Source organism: Manacus candei, unplaced genomic scaffold (genome assembly GCF_025592945.1).
Source record: "Manacus candei isolate 608988 ecotype Guabito, Panama unplaced genomic scaffold, ASM2559294v1 h1tg000060l, whole genome shotgun sequence".
NCBI classification, from domain to species: domain Eukaryota; kingdom Metazoa; phylum Chordata; class Aves; order Passeriformes; family Pipridae; genus Manacus; species Manacus candei.
In genome coordinates this window covers 10,731,831-10,747,494 of record NW_026138108.1, presented here as the reverse complement: position 1 = coordinate 10,747,494, position 15,664 = coordinate 10,731,831, and the positions used below count along the sequence as shown (strand labels likewise).

At 39.2% G+C, this 15,664-nt stretch overlaps 1 protein-coding gene across 3 annotated transcripts in view; it reads left to right on the top strand.

Moving 5' to 3' along the window:
• Positions 1-15,664, top strand: part of GALNT18 (polypeptide N-acetylgalactosaminyltransferase 18) — a 226,165-nt gene that overhangs the window by 151,590 nt on the left and 58,911 nt on the right. For all 3 annotated transcript variants that reach the window (XM_051803827.1, XM_051803826.1, XM_051803828.1), the window contains exon 7: positions 1,729-1,843. In XM_051803827.1, the coding sequence (XP_051659787.1) occupies positions 1,729-1,843 (115 nt within the window). The remainder of the gene's footprint in view (positions 1-1,728; positions 1,844-15,664) is intronic.

Below are 15,664 nucleotides of genomic sequence, written 5' to 3'. Positions count from 1 at the left end.
AGCAGGTAGTGATAGAAACAGAGGGAATGGCTAAAAAACAGAAAGAGGGCAGATCAGATATCAGGAAGATGTTCTTTACTGTGAGGGTGGTGAGGCACTGGAACAGGTTGCCCAGAGAAGCTGTGGCTGCCCCATCCCTGGGAGTGTTCAAGGCCAGGTTGGATGGGGCTCTGAGCAACCTGGTCTAGTTGAAGGTGTCCCTGCCCATGGCAGGGTGTTGGAACTAGATGAACTTTATGGTCCCTTCCTGTCCAAGCAATTCTATGATTAGTTATATAGATTTTTTAGTATGGTGACTTTTAAAATTAAAAGTATTCAAGCACAGAATAAAGAGGAAATCTACTTTTCCATTTTATCCCCAAACTCTGTTCTTTATGAGGACTGGGGAGTGAATTTCCTTTATGAATATTGGATGTTTAGGTTTGTTCCCTAGCCCTTTCCCTGGCACCTTTTATTCAGTGCAATATGCTGCATGTGTGTGTTGGATAATTAAAACAAACCAACAAACACAACCATGTGTACTGATTGATGGCTGCTATCATACCTCCAATATGCTTCTAGAATTATAACAAAGGGAAGCAAATACTCTGAGAAATACTTCAAAATAGAGCACTAAAAGCAAGAGTACCTTGTCATAAAGGAAAAATAACTTTTGAAGTGATGCTAACTGCTTTTTCTTCATTAATAAATACATCAAAGACAGTAATTTATTGTTATAAAGTGTTTATTGTAACCCTTAAAAGCATAAATATATAGATTTCTGTAGAATAGTACAATTTGTGATTAAGACATCCTATAATCTGTTTGAAAGCAGATGTCTACACTTACTGTAGCTTGAGTGTTCCCAATAAAAGCAGGATTATTTCCCCTATCCTGTTAATTAATATCCTGTTGTTACCAGAGTGCCTGATACCAGCATAATAATCAGAAAAGACCTTTTTATTTCTTGCTGTTGCGAATTATAAGATATGAGAAAAATGAAGAGGCTAAATGACTTTATGTTCTTCTCCACTGCATCTCATAAAGGTGAAATTGTAGTCTCTGTGCTTGAACTCTTACCTTATTAAGATTGGCTCTGTGTAGTGAAAATTGGTTGGTTCAGATCATGACATAAATAGAGCTTACTGATTCAGTAAAGATATGTGATGTATTTAAGTTTGGCCCAAGACAATGAACTAATGTTGCAGTATGCTGCTAAGGGCAGAAATTTCTTGATTCTGTGTTAGAAAACCTTATCTGGATGATCCTGTTCAAGAAATAGTATCTTTTTTTTTTTTTTATGAACTTACAGACACAAGTTTTCTTAGCTCTAGATGAACCTGGCTTCTAGCTAAACACACAGAACTGCTCATCAGTAGGTATCCTTTGAAATGATCACAGACAAGGAACTTGAGGACTTAGTAGGGGCAGAGACTGGAATGGCTGGTGCCTCAGAAACAAAGCTGGGATTCCTGGATCTAGTACTGTCAGCACTGAAATCCTGTCTGTTCTGGTGAATATGTATATGCAATAATTTGGAGTCTATTTTCCTTCAGTGGCACTTGTTTCACTTTAGAATGAAGAATATTAGGAGACAAGGCTGAATAAATCTGTTCGAGAAATACCTCCCTAAGAACCTGTTTTGATGCACTGTTTTACCCAGCAATTATAAATATCATCTATACCTGAATAATAAAATTGTTCATAATCTATCTGCTGATTTTGGTTGCTGCTGGCTTGTTCTTCCAGAAGTCCTGCATTGATTGGATGCTTCATAGTAGACAGAGAATACTTCCAAGAGATTGGACTACTGGATGAAGGCATGGAAGTATATGGAGGAGAGAATGTGGAACTGGGAATCAGGGTAAGGAACACAGCCAACACTGGTTTCTTATGTTTAAAATACAGCTTGTTTCTTATTGCAGGGGGGAAAATAGTCAAAAATGTAGGGATGATGGCATGCAAAGGAGATCCACAGATCTGCAGGCAGATGAATTTAGTTTTTGAGGAGGAAGGAGGGGGAAAAAGAGAAAAAGCTCCTATATCTTTTTAAAGAACTTAATCAGGGACAAAGGTAGAAATACAGAATTTAGGATTATTCTTTCATTCACGTAACAAGGCTAGAATTTTGCAGAGATGATACCTAAAACTCCCTACTTACCTATGATCCCACACTCTGTAAGGAGGATAGTTTCTCACAGGCGTGATGGGAAAAGCCTTTCTAGATTACTTGGTTTATTTAAATTAGGAAAATCACTGTGGAGCAAAGTAGAATATAGAGGCATTTATGCTGCCTTCCAGAGGGAAGGGAATTAAGATATTCATAAAGTGCATAAGTGCACATATTTTCTTTTTCCATCATATGCTCTTCACGTGTTTACCCTTTGCAGTATTGTGTGTGATTTGTGTGTTTTCTCTTTATCTCTTCCCAGCTAAATACCATTCTAAAAATACGGTGCTGTTCTGTTTGAGAATCTCTCAGGTTTTTTATACAAGAGAAATTCTTAGATAGATAGGTGGTAATGAAAAATGGTGCGGTATGTGTTATAAAACTAAATTCTATATCCTGCTATGAAACATTAGTGGAAGCTAACATTGTATTTTGGGCCTTTTAGTTGCCAGAATAAAAGCATACTCTCGTACAATAGCAAAAAAAGGAACTTATTTTACGAATATAGAATTCTCTGCTGAGACTGCAACATATAACAAAAAAACCTCATTCTTACTTCTGGTTTCTTGAAATTCTTTTTCTTCTGCCTGTCAGGGATAAAGTGTTATTTCAGCAAGAGTGAAGCACAGATCCCCTTTCAGTTACACTGGAGCACTTTTTTGAGGAAAGGGAGAGTGAAATGGAAGGCTGCTTCTTTTAACAACACCATTCTCCTCGCTGTGAGGGCCAGAGAGCTGCCTTCTGTTCTCAAAACCTTGTTTTGCAGCTCCGTGTTGTGATGATTTTTCTGTTCTTTTTTTTCAACTGACAAAGCTGTTACCTCCTCGTGAGTGCAAGGAGTTTTCTCTCGGTTTGCATCATGAGATGATGTTCTCTGGTCTGCTGTACTTAGCCTTGCAGGAGCTGATTGGGAAGAGTATGTTGATAGACAAGACCAGAGAGACACAACTGTCTGCATAATTGAAACTTTGGAGTAGACTGGATCACTGGAATAAGGCCTGACACTGCTCTGATTTCCTTATGGCTTTTCGTCTGTCTCCAGGGAAGCAGTGCCTGACCTACATAAAATACTTACATCTGTAGCAGATTGTAGTGTGCAAGGTAGCATAATATTTGCTGCCTTATCTGACTTTATCGTGGCTTGGATCTGGCTATATGAAAACACATTACTGAGCTGTAATGTATAGATTTTTTTAGCAGTTTATTACCAGCCCTTCTCACAGTTCTCAGATAATATCAGGATAAGGCTGGAAGGAGACCTCGTTGCTGTCTTCAACATCCTCATGAGGGGAAGCAGAGGGACAGGTATCTCTTCACCCTCGTGACCAGTGACAGGACTCAAGGAAACAGCATGAAGTTGAGTCAGAGGGGGTTTAGACTGGATATCAGGAAAAGGTTTTTCACTCAGAGGGTGGTTGGGCACTGGAACAGGCTCCCCAGGGAAGTGGTCACAACATCAAACCTGTCTGAGTTCAGGAAACCTTTGGACGATACTCTCAAGCCTGTGGTGTGACTCTTAGGGTGTCCTGTATAGGGCCAAGAGCTGGACTCAATGATTCTGATGGCTCCCTTCCAACTCTGTGAAGGTCTGTAATCCTATGATGAATGTGCAGTGCAATATTCAAGCTTTTGGGAAGCACAGTATTATTTCTACAGATGTTAAGCTTGGAAAGCAAGGTCCTTCCCTCAGCCACCTGCTTCTGGTACACAGCTGGGGCCACACACTATGAGATACAGGTGGCTGCTTCAAATGTGTTCTCATATTATGGTGGGGAGCCGTGGCATTCAGGTGCATCCTAAGTGCTTTTCCCCAGAGGTGCAGATCCCAGGGGCTGCCTACCATTTCCTGTAGATAGGGCTACATGGAAAACCTGTAGTCAGCAGGTGATTTCAGGCTGGATGGTCTGTCTCTGCTGCTGAGTTACAGTTTTGTCTCTGCAGGACCAGTCATCTCTAGATTACTTGTGTTGCTTTCAGCTGCAAGGCCTATGATGAATCACTTAATAAAAATAGTAATTGCTCTACAAAAACTACATTATAATTACAGTATTAGTGAAATAAATAATGTTTCCATTTTAAAAGAGTACTCTCCAATCCATGACTACGTATTGCCCACGGTGCTTCATCTTTCATTGCCACTTTCCTTTTTTTTTTTTAAGAAGTATCTTGATTCATCTAGTATTCATCTAGTATTCTGTGTGATAAGCATTATCATGCAGGATAATGGAGAAGCAGACACTGTGGGCCTGGGTAGGGAAATTTTATGCATAAGCATGTGAGAGCAAACATCTCCAGAAACAGGAGAGTTTACTTTTGACTGCAGAAATAGCAGCAGGCGTTAGGATCATTTGAGCTACCTGCTTATCTTAAACATGCTAAGTAGAACATGGTCCTGTCTCCTTATGTTTCTGATTTTGTTCCAAAGGATGTAACACTACTGTGAGCCAAACTTCTGTGAGGAATTAGACCCTGACAAAATGGAGACTTATCCCCCTGTCCTCACCCAGGAGGCTTTTTTGTCACCTCATCGTCTGCACAAATATCTGGTTATTTGTGTTACATGAGTGCAAGAAAATCCCCAAGTATTGGAAACTGTATTTGAAGTATCCGTTGTTGATAAACTGTAACAAGCCACAGAAAACAGGTCTTTGGTGGATTATTCTCTTGACTCTGATGAATTTGTTTCACTGCTCAGCTCTATTCGTCTCTGATTTGGTGTATTATTTTAACTTCTAAGATTATTACCCTTGTCTGTGGTTTTGTAATAACATTTGTAAAATATTAAACATGTAATATTAAATAAATACTAATAGAGATCTGTTGCCTTGAGCTAGAAGCTGACAGATGAGTTGAAAATACAAATGCATTTTGATTCTTAGAAGCAACACTTTATTTTCTCCTCAAGCAAATGTTTTCTTGCAAAGCTATTTATTTGCTCCATAAAAAATAAAGGCAGGCTGGTTGATGCAAGGCTTGACAGCATCCCTTTTGAGCAGCTCAATCACTTTAACTGGGATTTTTGAAAGATTCATTTACTGTGACGCAGAGTCATATTTGTAAATTCACGATAGGATACGTAATGCTTCTTTTTGGTTTATGTTCAATCATTCCCAATTGAATGGACCTAAGTGGGCTTTTAAGGGACCAGATTGCATTTGGAGAGAAAACTGGAATCATATTGCTTATCCATGTGACCAAGCAGGAGCTGTTGGCAATTGCCTTATAGTGGAAACAGAATGTGAGTTTAGGGCTGGCGTTTCTTACTGTTATTTGGGTTCTGCTTCTGGGTTTTGCTTGCACAAGCAGTACTTGTAGTTACAGAAGACCCTACAAATCTATTGCAATCAACTGGATGCAATCAATCAGATCCTGCTTTGGATAGTTCAAGCCTAGTTTTCCATAGGCTTCTTAAAGGCCTCTTCCAATTCCTACTGAAGTCAGCAGAAGGTTTTCTATCAAAATCAAACCTGTAGAAATCCTTTTGTCTTTTAAAGCAGCCTACGTGCTTGATAAAGGCCCCAAATATCTGTTACAACAAAGTTATTTGTACCACTTTCAGGGTTGCCTGATCAAATATTCAGTGATCTGCCTCAGGTCACAGACTAAGTTATCACTGGAGTCAAGGGAATATAAGCGCAGGCTTTGACTTAGAGTAATTCTGTGTGTCACAAGGACTTTGTGCTTGCAGATGAATTTGTGCTCACAAGGGTATAATGGCCCTGTTAAATGGGTAAGAGGAAATTTTGTTAGAAGTTAATAGCTCTTTAAGGGAAAAGGAATGGATCTTGCTCCCACCAAATGATATATCAGAACTTTACATCAACTGACCCAGGAGGAAAATTGCATTTATAGTTAGACTGAGTATGGCATGTCACTTTTATATAGTATATTGCCATAGTGAAATTTGTTGCTTCATTTCTTGTTAGTCTGGTGGTTTGTCTGTTGACCTTAGGTGAGGCTGATGCTCTTGCTGTTAGTGGAGAACTAGAGGAATGCAGTTTAGGAATAGAGATGAAGAAATGAGTTATTTGAACAGTGTTCTTTGGGGTATTTTCTACCTAATAGGGTCCCTCTGTGGCAGAACAAACAGCTGTGAAGTCTGTCATGCCTCTCTCTGATCTATTATTTTCTCAAATTCCAGAGGTGGCTTTCAGTATTTGTTTGTTTCTTTTGCGGTAGGGTCTTTGGGGGATGATTTTTTTTTAATGTGGTTTTGTCTCTTAACAATCTTTTTTTTCTTTAAAAAGAAAAATTACTCACCACCTTCTTCTGGGATCATGATTCTTCACTGCTTACTAGTTAACTTAGTCTTTCCCATATTGTGCATAGGAACCTATTGCTGCTTACATGTCCAGCCATTTCCAATCCACAGTGTGGGGATATCCTGATTGTTTCTTGCCTGAGATACCTTTCTCATAATTTGCCTTTGCAACAGTGTTCTCTTTGATAATCACAAGCAAGTGAAGATATTTACATTTGCCCCCAAATCTCCATATTTGTCTGAAAACACTTTGGACTTTTTCCTCTTTCCCTAGAAGTTTCCAGCAATTTTGCCTTTCAGTGTTTCTAACACAGGCCATAAATTACATGAACCTGTGAATATAGTACTTGTAAATAGATATCTGATTTTATTAAGGAAAACCTTTGCATAGTTGTCCTGGTTTTGGCTGGGGTGGAGTTAATTTCCTCCCTAGTAGCTGGTGTAGTGCTGTGTTTTGGATTTAGGATGACAATTGATAACACATTGATGTTTCTGTTGTTGCTAAATTTGCATTAAGTCAAGGACTTTTCAGCTTCTCACGCTGCCCCCCCCCAGTGAGTAGGCTGGGGGCACAAGAAGCTGGGAGGGACCACAACCAGGACAGCTGATACAGCCTGGCCAGAGGGATATTCAATACCATATTTTGTCATGCCCAGTATATAAACAATGGGGAATGCTGACCAGGGTGTTGCTGCTGCTTGAGAACTGACTGGGCATCAGTTGCAAGTGGTGAGCAATTGCATTGTGCATAATTTCTTTTGTATATTCTGATTCTTTTATCATTATTGTTGTTATTTTCCATTACTTTTCTGTCATATTAAATTATCTCAACCCATGAATTTTACTTTTTTTCCAATTCTCTCCCTCATCCCTCTGGGGGCAGGGCAGGGGGAGGGAGCAAGTGGTGTTTAATTGCTGGGTTAAACCGCAACAAGTGTTCAGAGTAGGGTTTAGTTTTGCAGCACAGAGGCGTAAACACCTACACTGGTTTATAGTTTCTCCTTCTCCTTGCCATGCTCTTTTTCTCACTCTTGCAGCACACCAGTGCTTTGGCCCTGCCAGCACAGTGGTCTGAAAGGCTCCCCATACCCACTGTCCCTGAGCACCTCCAGTTCAGTAAACCTTTACATTGCACCTTTTCGTTTTTTTTTTTTTTTTTAAACTGCAGGGTTAATTTCAGTGTTCATCAGTTTATGATTTACCGTGTTGCCTCAAAAATTCTCGTGTTAGGAAAATTGACAGGCTGGTGTACCAAGAGGTCGAAATGACTGGGATTGAACAAAGGAAGTGAGAGGATTTTCCACTGAGCTGCTGAGTTGTGGAACTGTTTGCCCAACTGGGATGTGTCACGTGTGAACGGTGTCCCTTTCTGTCCTTGCTGCTGGGTCCCCTTTCACGGCACTCCACTGAGCAGTGGAGATCTTTCCTAAACAGCCTTCAGGAAAATGAATCAGGATGTCCCCCATTCTCGCACTTACAGCTACCATCACTTGCTGCAGTCTTAAAGCACATTTTTAACTTGATTTTAATAAGTAGGCCAATATCCTTTGCCAGCAGGGAATGATTTGGTGTACAGAAAACATCCTTAGTATATGATCACAGGTGCTGTTCAACAGTATTATGTTGATGATGTGCGAAGGCAAAGGGCTGAGAAGTACAAGACTTCTTAGATGTTGTTTTTATATAACATTTAAATACTGCTTTTTAAGATGATTTCTCTTTAGCATTGCATTAAAGCTTTAAATAGAGAGAAATCTATTTTGCTTTTATCCTTTTTGTGAATTAAGAAGAGACCATTTCTAGACTGAACTCTGCAAGAAAAAAATTGAAAAGGTTGGCCAAATGTTACTTCTTACAAGATGTAGCCAATGCATTTCATAGCTCAAACTTTCACCGAGATAAAAATAATCCCTTAGCAGTGCAAGTATGGCATAAACACTTCCCCAGCACCCTCTGTAACCAGCAGTGGCTTATCAGCGCACACAGATTTATTCCTAAGGTTAATTTTGGTTTGCAAAGTACCTCGCTGTGTTAACAATCTGAATTCCAAGATGACACAGACTAAAATTCTCTATTTACGGGGTTATAATTCCAACGAATTGAAAGTACAGGTTAAAAAAAAACTCTTTTGAGAATAGAATAAGAAATTGTCATTTCTGCAAATTCTGCCAGTTGTGACATCAGCAGAAACTGGCTTTTTGTGGCTTGTTCTGGTTTCAGTCACTGCTACATTGGAATAATTGTTTTTTTCCCTTATTTTGCCCATGAATACCTCAGCAGGTAACCTGCAGCTACAGTATGTGTAATTATACATACAGACAACATTAACAGTGAATCATTTTTGTGCTTTTGCCATTTCTGGGGAGAGAACATTTTATTAGCTGCTCCCACAGGAAAGGAAATTTTTACAGCACCAGCTAACATATGGTATCACTACACCCTACAAGGAAGGACAATGAGAGACTCTGAGATTTCTCACAAATGTTTTTTCACCAGCTGTGCCTGTGTGGTTGCACATTACCAACTTGGAAGTAATGTAGATATCTTAATGTTTTATGAGAGGAAATTGTTGGTTTTGGTGGTATGGAAAGAATTAAAACAGTTTAAGTCAATATACACTTAAAAATCAGTGGACCCAGGTGAGATGTAAATTAATTGGTGCATTATTAACCTCATGTTTGATACCTTTCTGCACTTTCAAGTCGTGGCATAGTGGCAGTACCATTGTACCTCGTGGTATTACAATTCTTCATGGCTGTGAAGATTCCATATTTGTTTTAACATGTGTCATGATTTAACCCCAGCTGCCAACCCATGCAGCCTCTCACTCACTTCCCTGGGGTGGGGTGGGGGAGAGAATCAGAAGCATAAAAGTGAGAGCATAAAATCAGAGCATAAAAGCACCGCTCAACACAGCCCCTGCCAACTACTGTGAAGAAAACTAACTCTGTCCCAGCCAACACCAGCAGAACGTGACACTGAGGTGAGAACTCTCTGGAATTTAATTTCCTTGAGTGTTTTTAGTATTGCAAGACTGACTTAGTAATCTAACAAACATTAGAGGAAGATCACAGTGGGAGAGCAAGGGAATATTGTGGTATAACAAAGGTGAGTAGATGACTGAGATGGATTCAGCAGCATGGATCCAGCATGTTTGGGCCAAAGGTGTGAAGGCCAAATAAGTTTTACATGTGTGACAGCACGTTGTGTTCTAAGTCAAGCAAGTAGGGTGGAGGACTGGCTTGGCTGAACAAGGAATCCTTATGGAGCTCAAGAGGAAAAAGAAATTGTTTGATCTCTGGAAGAAAGGTCAGGCTGCACAGGAAGGTTATGGAGCTGTGTTTCCTATATGCAGGGAGAAGACGTAAATGCTGAAGCTCAGTTAGAGTTGAAACTGGCCAGTTTTGTATCAGACAATAAGGGATTTTTAAAGTATGTTAATAATAAGAGGAGATCTAAGGAAAATATTAGATTTTGAACATGGTCACCTGGCTAATAGGGATGAAGAAAAAGCAGCAGCATTCAACATGTTTTTTGCCTCAGTCTTTAATTAAAGACTGATAGGACTTGGGCTACAGCCCTGCAGAAAGGGACCTGGGGGTCCTGGTTGATGGCAAGTTGGAGATGAATCAGCAGTGCCCTGGCAGCCAGGAGGGCCAACCCTGTCCTGGGGGGCATCAGGCAAAGCATCGTCAGCTGGTCTAGGGAGGGGATTGTCCTGCTCTGCTCTGACCTGGGGCGGCCTCACCTGCAGTATTGTGGCAGTTTTGGGAACCACAATATAGGAAAGACATAAAACTGTAAACACTCATATTAGAGAGCATCCAAAGGAGGCCAATGAAGGTGATGAAGGACCTTGAGGGGAAGCTGTATGAGCAGTGGCTGAGAGCACTTGGTCTGTTCAGCTGGAGAAGAGGAGACTGAAGAGACACCTCGTAGTTGTCTACAGCTTCCTCACGAGAGGAGGAGGAGAGGCAGGCACTGATCTCTTGTCTCTGGTGACCCCTCTCTCTGGACCTGAGGGGAACAGCAGGAAGCTGCATCAGGAAAGGTTCAGGCTGAATATCAGGAAGAGGTTTTCACCCAGAGAGCGGTTGGGTACTAGAACAGGATCCCCAGGGAAGTGATCACAACCTGACAGTTCAAGAAGAGTTTGGACAGTGCTCTCAGGAACACAGTGTGACTCTTGGGGATGGTCCTATGCTGGGCAAGGAGTTGGACTTGATGATCCTGATGGGTCCCTTCCAGCTCAGGATATTCTCTTCTGTTCTGTTCTGTTCTGTGATCAAGCCTAGGAACAGTGCAAGATTAACAAGACTGATCAAGTTAAGTAGAGCTGTGGTAAAGGGGAGAAAGGTAAAAAACCAAAACAGGCAGCAGAGTACCTTGCTTCATGGATACTAAACCAGTGGCGATCCTGTTCACTTTCCTGCTTTTGTGTCTTTTAAGATTAAAAAGTGATTTCTTTTATTTCCTATTCATGACTTAAACTTGACTGATGTGCCTGGCAACGAGATAGACACATTTGAAAGAGAACTGAATGAAGCCATATGCCTTCAGTGACCCTTGAAGCATGTTATCTCCAAGTGACACAGGCAGGGAATAGTTCCTGCAATTGTAAACCAGCAACACACCATACATGGTTTAACAACATACCATAAACGTTTCACACCTCATGAAGATACATTCAGAATTAATCCCTGCAGAACAAAACAATTTAAGAAGTACATAATGAGCAATTAACTAAAAGAAGAAGGAAAGTAATGGCAATTTAATATGAGAAGAATCTTTACATGTATTACTTTTTCAATGAGAGGCACAATTAATGTAAAATGAGGCCTATGAGGCAATTAATGATGACTTCAAAAGTTAGATTTAAGGGATAATTTACATTTTAAGAGTGAAGAGCAGCTCTAGTTATGTAAAAGTATTTTATTTTCCTTTTGAAAAATCTTTTAGATCGTGGATGTGTGTTTTTGTAGGTTGCTTACAGTTTCACATTAAGATATCAGCTTGGTTATGGAAAAAAGCTGTTTTCACATACAAACAGAAAGGTTTACCTGAAAGTATGATAGGCTTGTGTGATGATAAGTAGACTAGTCTTCAAGAACCTCACAGAGCTTCAGTAAAACAGATGAAGTAATTTTAAACATCTGTCTCTCCAGTCTCTGATTTCTTTCAGCACACTGTTCTGAGCTGTCACTATAGGCAGTCACCTCTTGAAGCTCAGTTACATCCCTGACTTTCACTCTGCTGTGGTACACAACAATGACACGATTCTCTTTTCTAGGTCATTCCATATCTGGAAGCAGGGAGTAGTAAACCAGAACCATAGCTTCAATAAGGTGTGCATTTTCTTCCACTTCCTGTCCACCTATATTCTCATTTTTCTAATCATGAGTTTCTGTGCTTCAGGCCAGGCCCCTGTGTTTAGTCCTACTGTTTAGGCAGATTTCTTTTAGTGAGAGGAAGCTATGTGAGACCAGTGGAATAAGCAAAACTGTGCATATCTTTTTGCTGAACTCTGGGGAAAATTAGCCAAATCCATCAATACTTATTGTCAGTACTCCAATTATTTAATGAAGACTGTCTGACTTCAGTGAAGGTATGACTAAATAAAGATTTACATATTTCATCCAGTGAGTGTAGTTTCTAGGTCTACAGAGACAGATACCCAAATGCACATGACAATTGAAAAACTTCCAAGGTGTGATTATAAACCCACCAATTGCAACTGGAGATGTGAACATTGATTTCTGTGATCTCTGTGTCTGACCATTCCCTCTGTCCTTTCTGCAGTCACCTCTCAAGATACCAAAGTAAAAATACAGACTCAAAATGATCATGGTCTTGAATAAAAATAATTTATTCATACTCACATGTATCAAGCTCATTACTGGTTATCAGTAAGCAATGAGTGGTAATGACAAAGGTTAACAAGATTTACAAATAGTTTTTACATTAAATTGTTCCCCAAAATAAATTTTAAAGATATTGGTAACTATTAGTTTGTATCCACAGTAGTAATTAATTCACACTGACTATTTTTTTTTTGTCTTGAGGGCATCTTTAATGAGTTCTTCTAATTTTGTCATTTGTAAACTCCACAGAAGCTAGAAATTACTTCAGCTTTTTGAGAAATCACTTAATTATTAAAAGGTTTTGTTTGCAGTCCAAAGGAAAGGATGATTTCAAACAAGGTCACATCAGCTCTGGGAGAAACTGCACAATCTGTATAAATTTAATGAATGCAGTACATGCTAATAAACTGCTCAGCATCATGTAGGGTTAATTTTTTTACTAGATTTAGGTTCTATAACATGAAAAGAACATTCAGTGATTAAAGAGATAAAAAGAAACACTTCTAATGAAGAAGTGTTATATCATTTTATAATGAAGTATAAATTAAATATTCAAGAGAGGGATCAGCTTCAGAGCTGTAATTGTTTTGATTAAATATGCAAATTCAAATATGTTTAAATGAAATTGGAAAGGATTTACTAAAGGATGTGGATTTAAAAATAAAGCTAAATAGAAGGGAAGACCTTTGCCTAGTGAAACAGATTTTCCAGATGTGAATGGAATTTGCTTTAAAAAACCTGTGACCAGATGGGTTTAGACATTTGTGAGGCTGTGTGCCACCACCTGTGTCCTCTCCGTGGTTTTATGTGTCCGCTGCCTTTCTGGCTCTCCCAATGTGAAGATCATGTTTTCTGTTTGCTCTGTGGTGTTACCCTAAACTTAGTGAACATAAATTCACACAGATGGAGGGCCACAATTATAACAATGTGTAAATGTACCTTTGGTAAATTAACAGTATCAAGTGCTTAGAGCTTGGATAAATTCTCCTGGTAAGACATAACAACTGAAGATTTAAAAGGGAAATTCCCCTCTTCCCCACCCCCCAATCCCTAGTAGATTCTCTGTATAAAATTAATGTTCCTATCATCTCTCACTTGCTTTGCTTAGTTTAGATCATAGGCTTTCAGTCTTTCAGCTTTGTAAGTCTTCGCCTTGGCACGGCTACTGTCCCTTTAGACCTTGAAATTTTTTTTATGGAATTTCACTACCTTTTGCTAGTGATGAAGGAACAAAGAACCCTTTCAAGAGGAGGAATCCATCTAAGCCCTTCTTGGGGCTATACCAAATATATGAACCTCCTCAGGAAATTCAAAAATAAAGAGCCCTTTCTAAGGCCCTCTTGGAAGAGAGCACTGAAAACACAGTGAAGTGGACTCTGAGAGCTCTTTGGAAGGGAAACTCCAGTTTGTGAGTTCTTTTTCTGAAAGACTGTTCAAATTGAACCATCAGGACCAGAACCTCAAGAAATTCCCCCAAAGCAAAGCAAACTTGCTGCCTTTCTGGAGCTCCAGAATCATGTGAAGTGCTCCCAAAGATATACAGTCCCTCACACTTCAAAACTTTCTGATGTCTTTACCTTGAAGGCAAAGTCTGAGATCTGTTGGCACAGTTTTGAAATTGGTGCTTTTACAGCATGAAATGTGCATTGCTATTTATTGTGTCACAGTGATGAAAGCACATGTTATTTTTTACAAGTGCTTGTGTATATTTAGAGATTCGTCAGGAAATTGAGATTATTGCTGGCAATTTTCACCTCTTGCCTATGATACATAAAACATCTTCATAGGCAACAGGAAAAGGTGCTGAATTTCCTTTTAACCATGGCTGAGGAAATTAATCACGTTTCTTCCTTGCAATTTGTACAAGCAGGTTAGTCATTATTACTGATTGCAGCCATAGTATGCTCAGAGATATAACATTTTTCTTCAAACCCTTTCATATGATTAAAAAAATAGTCTTTGAAGCTCTTTTATCTTTAGACTTGCTGCTAAAGTCATGGGTGATAATTTGCAAGTGCTTCACTGATTTTAAACTTTTGTATATATTTATAGCCATCACATAAAATAACAGTTGTGGAGAACTAGAAAGCTATTCAGTATGGATGAAGCATGAATAAAGAATGCTAATTCTTTATAGCAAAGAAAACCCTGTAAAATTCGCAGGGGAGATGTGTGAAGTTGTGAGAAACTGCCCCCTCCGTTGCTATTCCTATTTCTTACCTATAGAGACAATCCCTTGTCTACAGTAATTTTATTAGACGAAGAGCAGATCACTCTGAAAGGCTTTGCAATTTCCCTCTGAGTAGAGTCTTTAAGAAAATATATTTCTTAGTATTAAAATATTAATTAAAAAAACCCTAAAAATTATATTTGACTAAAAGGTATTGATTCAGAGTACTTCATTAGTCTCTTCTGTGCAGTTTTGATATGAGATTTATACCTTCTCAAGATATCTTGAAAAGCATCCAGTTATCCACAATGGGTCCAAAGCAGTGGTTAATATTTATTGTATGAATAGCAAAGCCCTTCATTCCTTGGCTGGAGGGTTTGCACATTTTAGGGAGCTGGTAATCCAGAATTCCATGAGGTTGCAGGAGAGTTTCATGTCCTTTGAAAGTCCTATTTTAATGCATACATTTTGGTATTTTACAACTGACCACTCCCTCAGTGTAATGAAATGTTCAGATAAAAGAGTTTCATCTATGTGCTGGCAATGAAAGCTTCTGGGAGAGAAAGGGACTATGGCTTGTCCCAGGTGTGACCAGCTGAGCATGTCAGGATTGTGCTTTCTGCCCTCCTAAAGCACTGTCTCTGCCTTCACTCTGCAAGGGCTCTGAGTGCTCTCACTGTAAGCTCTGCACAGCTGTAACTTACATATCTTCAGAGCCCGTGTGCTTCTTGTGTCTTCTTTAAAAATTCATTAATTAAAGGCCTTTTATTCATCTTGATATATGGAAGCTATTAGTGTACACCTCTAATCCAGTTTTGCTGCATGTTAATCACCCTTTCATGGATTTTTGGAGATGTTTGCTCAGAACTAACAGAATATGGTTTCCAAACTGTTTAATACAACCCTCTGGTTCTGTCAGCATCTGTACTGATAGTTAATTAATTGATGGTAATTAACTAGTCTTTGCAAATAGAACAAAGACCAACAAGGTCTGGGAGGAAGGAGTGGCCATTGGATTTGATTGATCGATGTTTATTCAGGTAAATAATTGTTATTTACAAACTATAGTACGGGTTTGGTCATCTCAGGATGTTTTTTGAAAACATACAACTTCATTATAAAGTCAAATCAGATTTCACTGATTACTGAATCAATACTAAAATTATAGGTGAGTCTGCTCTTCAGATTTTCGGTTCCTAGAAATTTACTTGGAAATGCAACTT